General features: G+C 34.0%; 1 protein-coding gene across 1 annotated transcript; it reads right to left on the bottom strand.

The window, feature by feature from the left end:
- Positions 1–1,378: 1,378 nt before the first annotated feature.
- On the bottom strand, positions 1,379–2,615 carry LOC149144126 (uncharacterized). Its single transcript, XM_089448530.1, has 2 exons — positions 1,969–2,615; positions 1,379–1,863 (listed from the first exon to the last, which is right to left on the bottom strand). Exons 1-2 carry the CDS (start codon positions 2,406–2,408, stop codon positions 1,722–1,724), a joined length of 582 nt encoding a protein of 193 aa, XP_089304656.1. The 5' UTR covers positions 2,409–2,615; the 3' UTR covers positions 1,379–1,721.
- Between the last annotated feature and the right edge of the window lie 10,710 nt (positions 2,616–13,325).

The following is a 13,325-nucleotide window of genomic DNA, read 5'->3' on the forward strand; positions in this document are numbered from 1 at the left end:
GCATTCGAATTTGAAAGTTTTTCGAAATGTTGAATCTATTTATGCATTCAAAAATGTACTTTAAACTACAAGAAATCACAATCTTGCTTGAGATTATATCAATAGATTTTAGTGAAAAAAAACATTCTGTTCATAAGTTAGACTACACTTATATTAAGTATATGTATTTTTATATTTTAATAAAATTTAAAATATATATATATTTTTATATATAAAAATGTGAAATTTATATAAATATAAATAATATTATTAAAATTACCATAAATATATTTTAATTTTAATTTACTAAATATAAACAGAAATTAAATTATTTAAGGTGAAAACATTTTTCTAATTGTATATTAATTTTTTTTAATATAATTAATAAGTTCAAAATTAACTAATAATAAAAACCAGATAAATATTACATGATAATAAAAACAAGATAAATATTACATGATAATAATACTAAGTAAATAAGAATTAATGGTCAAAGGACAATAGTTGAGTGATCGTTAGGAGATTTAATTATTCATGTATTTGGGTTCTATTGTCTTGACACATGGTAACCTGTAGGTTTGATCTAAGAATGGTAGGTTTGATGCTTTAAGAATGGTAGGTTTGATGCTTTAAGGGTTCTTTAGATAAAGAACACTGAATCCATCTATGTATGGGCAAAAATTGATTTTTAAAGCAACACAAAAAACGATCTGACTAAAATTGTTTCAAAAACTTCCAGCTAAAACTCTAAATATAGAATAGTTAGACCAGACCCTTTGATTAATCGTAATAAGGGAAAAAGGCGTTATTCCGCCCCATAGATCGAAACCCGTCAGGGTTTGAGAAGCTTACTGAGGCTCATGTTGAGTATTATGTATTGTGTTCGGCACGTGCTTTTCAGTATGATTGGAATTTGATTGGTAAATTATTTGTTATGGAGTGATTTGCTTGTCAAATACAGTTTAAAAAATTATAAAATTTTTAAAATTCAAAATTCTGACTTAAAATTATGAAAACAAGTTAAGAACTGTGAAAAATGTAAAATTTGACCGACAAGTTTTCTTTGAAATTTTCAACCTTGATTTAAACTGCACCTGAGTCTTCTTTTTCCCAGTAAAAAAATGGTATATTGAAAAATAAGAGCAAAAATGGTATATTGAAAAATAAGATACATATAAATGATGTGATAAATCCAATCTTAGACCAAATTGTCAATATATTGACTCATAATCCAGACCATATGCAAGTCATCGAAACTTTGTACATTCACTTATGCTATGCCAAAATATACCAGCAATAAATAAAAAAATAACAATAAATAAAAACCAACTATACTATTACCAACCATAAATTAACAATAAATAAAAACCATCTATACTGTTACCAACCATAGATCAGATTTAAATAAGAATCTATCCTTGCCATATCTACAGAATATATACAATATACGGTAACAAAATCATGGCATGCAAAAACATGAAACATGCCGCATATCATCGTTCTGCTTCTAAAAAACAAAACAACAGTTACTTGTATGAGGATTCCTTCCTGTAGTTCCTCTTGTAGTTGACATTTATCCAGGCAATGGAAGGAGGCGATAGGGGTAGCCTGTGAGAATTCGTGGGTATCAAACGGCCATTTTTCTTGCCCATCTTCGACCCATAAGAAGACTTGCAGGGTGCTTTCATGGATTCGGCTGAGCCTGCCAAGAGTATTGATGCTCGAAAGGTCTCATTATTATATCATGATTTTCTCGTCGATTCCCTGCTGTGGGAACTCCTGAGCTTCTTCTTCTCCGGCTTGGCCAGCTCTTCAACGCATTTCACATCTCCCAGAGATGTAAATGACTGCGACTTGCCGGTGAAAAAAATCGATAAACCCCTCCTGGAAATTATTCAAACATACACACAAAATTAATCCCTGCAACCCTGGTTTGAAATTAAAGCAGAGCAATTTTATAAATGAATACATGGTTGCCATTAGACTTACTTGCGATAAGGGAGGCTGTCACTGAGAGACTTCATAGGGAAGAGAGGGCCGCCATTGCCATTGGGCATCGGTGGAGGCGAGAAACCCCATGAAGAATTGCCGCTGTCCATCATGTCGACCGAGGAAGCCGAAGAGGCCGTCGAATCGGGTGAAGAAATAGAAAAAGAAGAAGAAGTCGAAGATAAATCACATGTCGATATAAATCGCTCTTCCGCCATGGCTGCTCGTAAGCAAAATAAGGCTTCGAAATCTTGATTTTCTGTCACGGAATAATTCTTTCTGCAACAACGGACATTCTCCTCCTGCCAGCGGTCGTCTTGAGCATTTTGTAGCTGGCAGCTGATAAGGATATCCATGCGTGTCCCATAGACACCACGCCACGTGGAACGCTCACTCGAGAAATCTTTCCTTGCGGTGTGCCACAACCCAAGGAGTGCCATAACCCCTATCAAGAAGAGGAGAAAGGTTCTTCTGAGCGGTTTTAGCGTTCCCACCCGGCGGTTTGCGCAATTTTTTTTTGCAACGAGTTGATGACGTGGAGCCTTCACTCCAGAGATCTTTCCTTCCGATTGGCCACAACGCCTATCCCCTGAGCTTATCTCGATTGCCGATTCCCCGAATAGTCGACAATCGGACGGATACTGTGACCGAGCCACTATCCGTCCGATTGCCTAATATTCCAGGAATCTAATCGGTAATCGAGAGAAAGAGCCCTCGCCTATCCACAAGAGGCGAAAGTTTCTTCTAAACGGTTTTAGGATTCACACGTGGCTGGTTTGTTAGGGTTTTTTGGGAACGATTTGATAAAAGTTGATGTCTTGAAAAAATCTATATAAATTTACCCACCAATCAAATGAAAAGTCGATTCAACGCTCATTCAAAACCAAAAAGCTAAATGCCTTTGACTCTGATGACGTGGGGCAGAATGGTTCTAAAGATGAGGCTTGTCAATAAATGAGTTACAAATGGTGATATGAATGAGAGGAGCATGTTATATTTTCGATCATCGTGGAAACCCTTATCTAATCCAACTAGAAATGAAATTGGCACTGAAACGATTGTGACCGACACTCAAGCTCAACGCTCCCTTTTTGTGAAGTGCCAAGTCATCCTTATCCAAAAGAATAATTGAATTATAGTCTCTAAAGGTTGTCCACCTAATCGAGATTTAAACACCTTTAATCTCTATTTCTAGAACCGCGACACGTGTTCTCTGTTTTCATTGCTATATCGCTTTCAAATGCGAAACCAAGCATATCTCATGCCAAAGCAATGACGTGGCAATCATATATATATATATAAAATATGTCGTAATTGAAATTATTGTCATTGAGTTACTTTTCAACATGATTGATCCACAAAATTGATTGTGGCTCTTTAATAGGCTCAATGGTAACATAAGTGATAATATTTTAATTTTATTTTTTTTAATAATGATTAATTTTGACGATAAAATTTATAATAAGATATGCAATCTTAACCATTTCCCGGTTTAGAATTAACCATTTTCCTATTTAAAATTATCGTTACATATTTTGTTTTAATATATATATATATAAATCTAAATTTGTGATTATTTTTTTATAAGATAGTTTTTAGCATGGTAATTTATATATATAAATCTAAATTTGTGATTATTTTTTTATAAGATAGTTTTTAGCATGGTAATTTTAAATAGAGGGAGGGTGATTTTTTTGTTTTTATGGAAAAATTGAAACATAATATGTCTGGGATTGGGAACAACAATCAACAATTAAACATAAGTTCTTACTCTTTGGAAATGTTTAAATCTAGCCATTAAAAATAAGATTAAGAGAATTCCTATATTTGGTGATTCATTTATAGTAATCCAGCGCGTATGGGAAGCCATACATTAGCATAAATGCAATAACTCTCCCTTGGTGCATCAGATCCTTCTTCAACTTTAGTAGTTTGAACAAGTTCAACTCTACCATGTAATAAGGATTTTAATGGTGCATCAGATCCTTCTTCAACTTCAATAGTTAGAACAAGTTCAACTCTACCATGTAATAAGGAATTTAAACTCATTGGTGGATGATTTAGAAAATAAGGGAACAAGATTGAATAAAGGGATCATATTGTTGAATAATGAATGTAAAATAAAATCCCCATTGCCATGATGTTTCAAAATAGCGAAGAGAGAATGTTAAATTACATTTATGGAAAATTAAAAATGAGGGAAGTTGAGAATTACAAGGAGCAATAAATTAGTTGGAAAATTAATGTCTCAAACACAATGGCTTATAAGGTTTGGCGTTCGTCGTCTATTGATAGGCCTAGATCGTCTCCCCTAATGTACTCATGTCAAGTTAGCATTCACACCTGACCTGTGGAGTCTACCTTTCGCTGCCTTGTGTTCTTGTTGACTTGCATTGGGTTTTGATTAATTAGCTAGCAGAGATAGTTGCATTCATTTCACTTCATGCTAGAGCCTTTATCCCTCCTTATATATAGCAATTTTTCTTTCAGCAAGGATTTCGAAGTTGTATTAGCATGAAAATTCCAGCCCTACATTCAACAGAGAGGGAATAAATTCAGAAACCATGATGACATTCTCAATCTCAACATCATGCCCTCTTAGGAATACATTCAATAACGTAGTATATATATCATTCTTCGAGCCTTGAACTTCTTAGAGTATGCTTTCAGAAACTTAGTGGTTATCAAAGCCAACATCCGCAACCTGGTGTTGACAATGTGCAATTTTGACATGGAGAATGCGAGCTCCTCTTCGTGTGGCACTGCATCTGTTGACGTTAATGGAATTTTGGACAATGTCCTTGAGGCTATGGAAAGCATGCAAATCGCCTTCAAGCAACATCAAGAGGCTGAAAAAAGGCTCACAAATTCCTTTGATTACTAACCGACTCCAAGCGCAAGTTGACGCAAATAAAAATTGATCATTTGTAGAGTGAATTTAGGACCGAGACGACATCCATTCATTTCAAAATGGTAGAGGCTGAGGACATATTCATCGCATGACTACAACTAGCTCCTTCAATATGGCAAAGATATAGATCGAAAAAGAGGGAAGACGGTTCAAGCTCTAGAGCAACAAAAGTGATTTATGAGCTCCAATCCTAAAGATGTGCTTGGTTTGGAGGCTAGTTTTTGGATATTTTTTTCTAAGTTTAAGTTTATGGTGTTATGCAAATTAGAGTCTATAGTAAGCATCAGTTTAGAATTATAGGAAAAAATCACCATAAGCATAGGCTACATCTCATTTGAGAGCAGAATTATGGTGGAAATGAATGAATTATATAAGGGTTCTAGCCCAAAATCCATATTTTGTTTTTAATAGAAATCTTCTAGCCATTCATTTGAAAAAAAAACCATCTTAATTTTAAATATCTCATTTGATGTAATAATGGGTTTTCTTTTCTTCCTATTTCTCTGGAAGTCGATGAAGGTTCCATTAATACCAAAGCATTTTATTCAATATGGGAATCCAAAAGGAATCGTTTCTCTTTCTACACTTGAATTTTATGGTTTACGTAGCTTTTTCGTCACCTTGGAAATGAGACATTAATGCAAGCGCTTGGTATGTGTCCCTTTCAATAATAGACCCTCCAAGGTTCTAGTAATTTCTTTTACCAAAACCACAAATCTTGGATTTACTTTTTTGGGCTTTGTTGAAGAACATTCTTCTTTGGCCATGACTTTTGCTAAGAGTATGTTTTTAGCTAGAATTAGCTCTCGTTGCTTAGGTTGGAGAGTAGCAAAAAAATTCTCTCAAACCACCTAGTACCAAGTTGAGACATCACCAATATAGAAACAATTATTTCCTTGACTTAAACTCTCTCATGTATGGTTGAGTTTTTACAAATTGTGCCAGTGTATTCTCTAACAATATTTTTTTAAAATTGTTTATTTTTAGATAACTCTTCAACAAAATTCTCTTAAACCACCTAGTACCAAATTGAAACATCACTTTCTAGTCACTTGACTTAAACTCAAATATATTATGTCTAGTTTCATTTTCATAGATTTTGTCTATTTATTCTATAACAATATTTTTAAAATTATTTCTTTATAAATAAAATTAACAATTTTATATAAATGTAATAATTCGTTTTTATTGAAAAACTCAATAAACCTTCCAAATTGTCTCATCAAAATTAATAACTATTTTCTATATATGTGAATTATAAGCTTGACCTCAACCTTTTAATCAATACAAATTTCCCAATATTTATTTAAAAAATTACCAATGAACATAACTCTTTATAAATATTTTATTAAGTCTTTGAAAACGCTGCCAACCCGTCATCTTTCCTTAAATTTATTTATTGTTTAGCATCACAATAATTTACATAATAACTTAAATATAATAATAGAATTGTCGTTAAAGATCCATATTTAAGGCTCTCAATGAAAATATGGTTCCTATTATATAAGGCAGACAACCCATTCCACGGATTATAAATATATCCCAAATATTGTGTTTCTTAATGTTCAAAATTTTTATTTCCATCCAACTCAAGGACGTGTATGTGTCCTCTATCAACAGTGCATGTTTCTTTTATTAGCCAACTCGTTCGATTTATTTTATGTATTTGAAAAAATATTTTAAATAACGACCAATTCTAGTTTTGTTTCCAATTTTGATAAAAAAGCATTCAAAACATCTATTAATTAAAGTATACACTTAACCTTAACGGAATAAAATATGAATTATAATATTAGCTAAAAAAATATAAGTAAAATGTAAATTTAGTTTCTACCATATTTAAGGAATCATGAACTCAAACGATATCTAATAATTGTATACTTCCTTCATGGGGTTTAGAGTAAATGTTACATAGTATACTGATAAATCATTTTATGATGTGAAAGTCACTAAAAATTCAACCATGTTAAGGGTTGGTGTAGCCTATCCCTGGTGCGACCCCAAGGTGATTTTGAAGGCTTAGATGCCCTTGAGCCATGGTTTCTCAAGCCAGGGTCAAACCTGAAGTAATCTCTGGATAACTTAAGACAACTTGACAAAAAATAATGGTATATTCCAATATTGTGATGCAAGTTGTATAACCTATTATGGAAAAAATGGTGTACTAGTTAGTTAGATAAAGTGTTAGATCAAAATAATGATAATAATAAAATATAATGTTTACTCAATTATTAAAGTAATAAAAATAATAAATAGATTCAATTCAATTTATTATATTGTAATTTTATTTTATTAACTAGCATAAATTTATTTTAACTCTAGATCAACTAATCTCTCAATATGCAAACCTTTTTTTGAGTGCAAAATAAAAAGTAATAAAGGTTTGTGATCTCACTCTCTTCCAAGTAACTTATCTCATCTTCTTGACATTGGATTAATTTTCTATATGCTTAATTGTGTAGGATCATGCATCAATGACTTACAAATGGAGATATAAATGAGAGGAGCATGTTCCATGTTTGATCCTCATTGAGAGCCTTATCTAATCCAATTAGAGATGAAATTGGCATGAAACAATTGTGAGCCACACTCAAACTCAACGCTCCCTTTTGTTAATTGCCAAGTCATCTTTATCCAAAAGAATAGTTGAATTATAGTGTCTAAAGGTTGTACACTTATCAAGATTTAAACACCTTGAATTTGTCTCCATCTAGAATCGTGAGATTCGCAACAGTATTCTTTGTTTTCAGGGTTATATTGGTTTTTTAATGCAAAACCAAGCATATCTCACGCACAAGTAATGACGTGGGCATATATATATATATATATATATGTGTGTGTGTGTGTGTGTGTGTGTGTGTATGTATGTATATATATATGATGTATTGTAAGTAAATTTATTGTTATCTAGTTTTTTCAAAATGACTAATTAATAAATTGATGGTGGTTTTTAAATATATTCTATCAAAAAATATAAATTAGCATTTGTATCTGAAGGGTGTAAAGACACGCCATAGAAATGTAGAGTGACGCAGAGGTAGCATTGCACGAAACAAGGATGTGGACATGGGAGGCATGAGGAATGAGAGGACGAGGAGTGGGGGAATGAAAAGGAATTAGTAAAGTGGAAGGTTGTGTGTGGAATATGGACATCTCTTTTTCTATTGAGTTGATGCAAATGGAAAGATAATTCGAATTCAACTTTGGAAACCCTACATTTTATAGACAGAAATATGCAATTCACCTAAGGTTTAGGATTAGTTTGTATTTTTTATACAAATTTCATCCTTATTAGTGAAACATTCAAAGAGATCATATTGTTATATAAAAGGGTCCCTTGAATCTAGGCACCAATTTGTTGTCTAGCTTCGTCATAACCTTAAAAGTAAACTATTAATGTATAGTTTGAGTGGACCTAAAAATTAAGAACATGTGTTTCCTCATAAAAGGTCACAGGATCAAATTGAATGAGAAGAGTATATATATCTTCATAAACTTTAGTGTTCATTTCCTTACACAAAAGAGATTCCTTGCCCTACAAACAAGATGGTTATATATAATTGTACCACATATATTAAACTTATATGAAATTACCAAGAATAAAATAAGTGAGCATAGATTCATCTTAAGTATGAATCTAACATGGGCCAAGACGGATCAAATTTCTTCACGTGTAAACTTCTTTAGAAAGTAAAATACAACGTGTTATTTTTCATACATAATACATAATGATATATACATAATTTTTTTTAAATGATACATAATGTACACGCAATTGACATTAAAATGTTTTACATAACATCTACATCGAGACATTTTATGATGCAAATTAAATGATTTTTTATTATTAGCATATTTTAAGTATATGACAATATTAATTAGTATTAAAATATTTTATCAATAACAAAATTATAAGATTTAAACATCTTACTCACAGTCTTTTTTTACTTCTAATTACTTTACAACATATTCAATTTTTTTTATTGCCGACATTTTTATTTTAAAGGGAGTGGACAATCGGAGAAACTTACACATCTGTAGAATGAGCCTCTAAGCTCAATAAGTAAATGATAAATGTTTCTACAAACCTATATCTTCCCAATGTTACTAGGTTATGATATAAGCTAAATGAAAAAGAGATACACTAATACGATGATTTAAGATATAATGTAAAACATATGTTGTTATGAAACCAGCTCAAGAAAAGATAGATCAACGCCTTAGAATTTAGCCTCTTCGAGGGGGCAACCTCCTTTACATTACATAAATGAACAGTTCTTTGATGATTCAAATGACAAAACCTCCTTTCTATATATAGGAGTCTAAGGAGTCACAATATAATCCAGCCGACCTAACAATAATAATATAAAGCCACAAAAATAACAATAGAGGGATTCTATGGGGCACAGTAATAACAATATGGGGGCAATAGGGGCACAACAATATTAATAAGGGGTATAACTACAATAGTAATGCGGTAATCACTAGTATTATAGGGACCCAACATGCCCCTCTCCTTCAAAAAAGTGTTGTCCTCAACGCTTGAGTAGTTCTGGATACTTCTGCATAAAATTCTCATCCTCCCATGTGGAATCTTCAGCGGATAAGTTCTTCCACTTGATAAGATACTCTGAAATTGATCGATTTCGTAGCTGTCGAGTTCTTGTTTCTGTGACTGCTTCCGGTTCCAATATAATTTTTCCTTCCTTGTCAAGTTCTGGCAATATTGTTTGAACTGGGAGCTTGTAGCCTATAACCTTCTTTAAACATGAAACATGGAAAACTGGGTGCAATCGAGAAGCTGCAGGAAGCTCCAATTTGTATGCCATAGTACCAATCTTTTGCAACACCTTGTATGGACCATAATACTTTGGTGATAATTTATTATCCTTCTTAGCTTTCTTGAGGGACATTTGCTTATATGGTTGTAGCTGTAGGAATACCGAATCACCTACATCAAAACTTCTTTCACTGCGATGTTGATCTGCCCATTGTTTCATTCTATTCTGTGCCAACACGAGGTTATCCTTTAAGAGTTGGAGGACTTGTTGTTGATGTTCGATGTGATGTTCCACTGCCTGAACCTTAGAATTTTCTCTTAAATATGATGTGATGGATGGTGGTTGATACCCATAAAGTGCCATAAATGGGGTCATTTTTGTTGCTGTATGGAAGGAAGTGTTATACCACCATTCAGCCAGAGGCAACCATTTGACCCATTGTGTCTGTTTATCAGATACAAAGCAACGAAGATATCCTTCCAAACATTTGTTTACTATCTCAGTTTGCCCATCAGATTGAGGATGATAAGATGAGCTATGAGCTAACTGAGTACCAAGACAAGAAAATAATTCTGTCCAAAAATTTCCCGTGAAAATGGGATCTCTGTCACTTACAATAATCTTTGGGTTTCCATGTAGCTTTTGAATTGTTTCCATAAATGCAGTAGAAACTGTACTGGCTTTAAATGGATGTGATAATGCACAAAAGTGTGCATACTTGGTAAGTCTGTCAACTACCACCATGATGACACTCTTTCCCTCAAACTTGGGTAAACCTGTGATAAAATCCATTGAAACCTCCTCCCAACCTTGGCTTGGAATGGATAAAGGTTGTAATAGAACCGGTGTCTTAATTGTTTCAACTTTATTTTGTTGACAAACCAAACATTCCACCACAAACTTTTGAATATCTGATTTAAGGCCATCCCAAAAAAATTCCTTCTTAACCCTGTGGTAATTTTTTAAAAATCCTGAGTGCCCTCCTAAGGGAGAAGTGTGCAATTCCATAAGAATCTTTTGTTTTAGCTGGGAATTCTTACAGAGGTATAAGCGATCTTTGTACCATAACGAATCATTTTTCCAGCTAAATGTATCAGACGTACTGGAATCTTGTTGTAACTTTCGAATAAGTGCCCACACTTCTTCGTCATTCTTCCATTCCTCCCTTGCTTCGTTTATCCAATCTGGTTGGATAATAGAAATGGCGCACAACAATGCTTCCACATCCTCATCCTTTCTTGAGAGTGCATCTGCCACCACATTTTTCTTCCCTTTTTTGTAGATGATTTCAAAGTCATAACCCAACATCTTTGTGACCCACTTTTGTTGCTCTTCAGAGGTTAATCTTTGTTCTAAAAAGTATTTAAGGCTATCATGATCCGTTTTTACCTTGAAGTGTCTTCCCATTAGGTAGGGTCGCCATTTCTTAAGTGCATGGAGTATTGCCAACATTTCCTTCTCATAAATAGCTTTGCTTAAAAAATTTCCCTTGATTGGACGACTTTCAAAAGCAATGGGTCTTTCATCTTGCATTAGAACAGCACCAATTCCATTTCCTGAAGCATCACATTCCACAATAAAGGTTTTTGTGAAGTCCGGTGTAGCTAAGACCGGTGCTTGGCACATTGCCTCTTTAAGATGTTCAAAGGCCTTTGTTGCTTCCGGAGTCCATGAAAATGCATCTTTCTTCAATAATGTTGTTAGAGGTGCTGCTATTCTCCCATAATTCTTAACAAACTTGCGATAATACCCTGTCAACCCGAGAAATCCTCGCAGATGCTTTATGGATGTGGGGATTTTCCATTCCTTAATGGCTTTAATTTTGCTAGGGTCTACCTTAACTCCTTCATGAGATACAATATGACCCAGATGTTCCACCTCCTGGACTCCAAAGAAACATTTGGATCTTTTTGCATATAATTGTTTCTCCTCCAATAGTTGTAGCACCCTGTCAACATGTTCAACATGATCCTTCCAAGACTTGCTGTAGATTAGTATATCATCAAAAAATACTAACACAAATTTTCTAAGGAATGGTTTGAAAAATTGAATTCATCAAACCTTGAAATGTTGAAGGTGCATTGGTAAGGCCAAAAGGCATGACCAAAAATTCATAATGACCCTCATGAGTTCTAAATGTTGTTTTCGGAATGTCTTCAGTCTTCATTCTGATTTCATGATATCCTGAACGAAGATCCAACTTGGTGAAGTAAATTGATCCATGCAATTCATCCAGTAATTCATCAATGACAGGAATGGGGAACTTATCTTTAATAGTGAGTTTGTTGAGCTCCCTATAATTCAGACACATGTGCCATGATCCATCCTTCTTGTGCACCAATACTACTGGAGCAGAGAAATAACTTTGACTCGGTTGAATTATACCAGCCTCTAGCATTTCTGCAACCATACGTTCAATTTCACTCTTTTGGACATAGGGATATCTGTACGGCCTGATGTTTGGAGGAGCACTTCCTGGAATCAGATGAATAGCATGATCATGATCATGCATAGGTGGGAGACCTTTGGGAGTCTCAAATACCTTGGAATGATTGTCCAGGACTTTTTGGAGATCTGGAGAAATAGATGATTCCGATGTGGAAACATCTAGCGAACATAATTGTGCAATAACACCTCTTTGCTCCTTTTTTAGAAGCTTCGTCATACTATTAGAGCTTATTATCTTTCCTGGTTTCCTTGCAATACCCCTTAATTCAACTTCCTTTCCTTCCGTAGAAAATTTGATGAAAAGTTCTTGAAAATTAAAAGCTATTGTACCCAAGGATTGTAGCCATTGGACTCCTAGTACAACATCAGCACCTCCCATTGGAATGGAAAGCATTGGGCTAGTCAATACATATTCTCCCATGGATAGCTTGATATTATGGCACTTTCCAGAGTAATTTATTGTTCCTCCATTTGCAATCATCACTTGACACTCTGGTGCTGGATACAGGAAGCAATTCAATTCTTTTGCTACCTTACAATGAATAAAATTGTGGGTGCTTCCTAAATCAATCAACACTATTACCTTTTTCTTCTTGATTTGTCCTTCTATCTTGATGGTTTGAGGAGTGGTAATTCCTACCAATGCATTACAAGATATGGTCGGATTTATTTGTTCTTTATCTAGGCTTTGTTCCTGGAGTATATCCTCTTCTTTTGACCTTTCTTGCTCCTTTTCTTCTTCCACAAGAGCAAAGCCATTGATACCATACAAACTAATTTGGTTACAAATATAAAGTTGCCATACGTACCTTTTGTGTGTTTTTCACATTATTGAGATCGAAGAATTGCTCCATTTGTAATATCCATGTGGCGAGATCCTTGCCATCAAACTTCCTCATATCGATTTTTGGAATATGGTGGGTCTTCGATCCAATATTAGAGTCTATGGAATCATGATTAACATTTCTTTTGTTCACATCATGAGTTTCCTTTACAACCTTTTCACCATTAGTAAGTATTTCTTGTAGAAAATTTCTCAAATCTGTCTTCAAATCTACCATGTCTGCCTTCAAATTTGTCTTCAAATCTGCCATGTCTCTCTTCAAATCTGTCTTCGAATCATCCATCTTAGCTTCCATGCCCTTTATCTTAGATTCCACTCCATTTATCTTAGATTCCACGCCATTTATATTAGCTTCTGTTAGCTTTTGTGAGCG

The sequence above is a fragment of the Pinus tabuliformis genome, chromosome X (genome assembly GCF_031772625.1).
Source record: "Pinus tabuliformis cultivar Carrire ecotype Pingquan chromosome X, CPIR1, whole genome shotgun sequence".
In the NCBI taxonomy this organism is placed as follows: domain Eukaryota; kingdom Viridiplantae; phylum Streptophyta; class Pinopsida; order Pinales; family Pinaceae; genus Pinus; species Pinus tabuliformis.

Coding starts and splice junctions, on each gene's coding strand:
- LOC149144126 (XM_089448530.1), bottom strand. CDS start 2,408: ATGGCACTCCTTGGGTTGTGGCACACCGCAAGGAAAGATTTCTCGAGT. Junction 1,864..1,968: donor GACAGCCTCCCTTATCGCAA/GTAAGTCTAATG, acceptor AATAATTTCCAG/GAGGGGTTTATCGATTTTTT.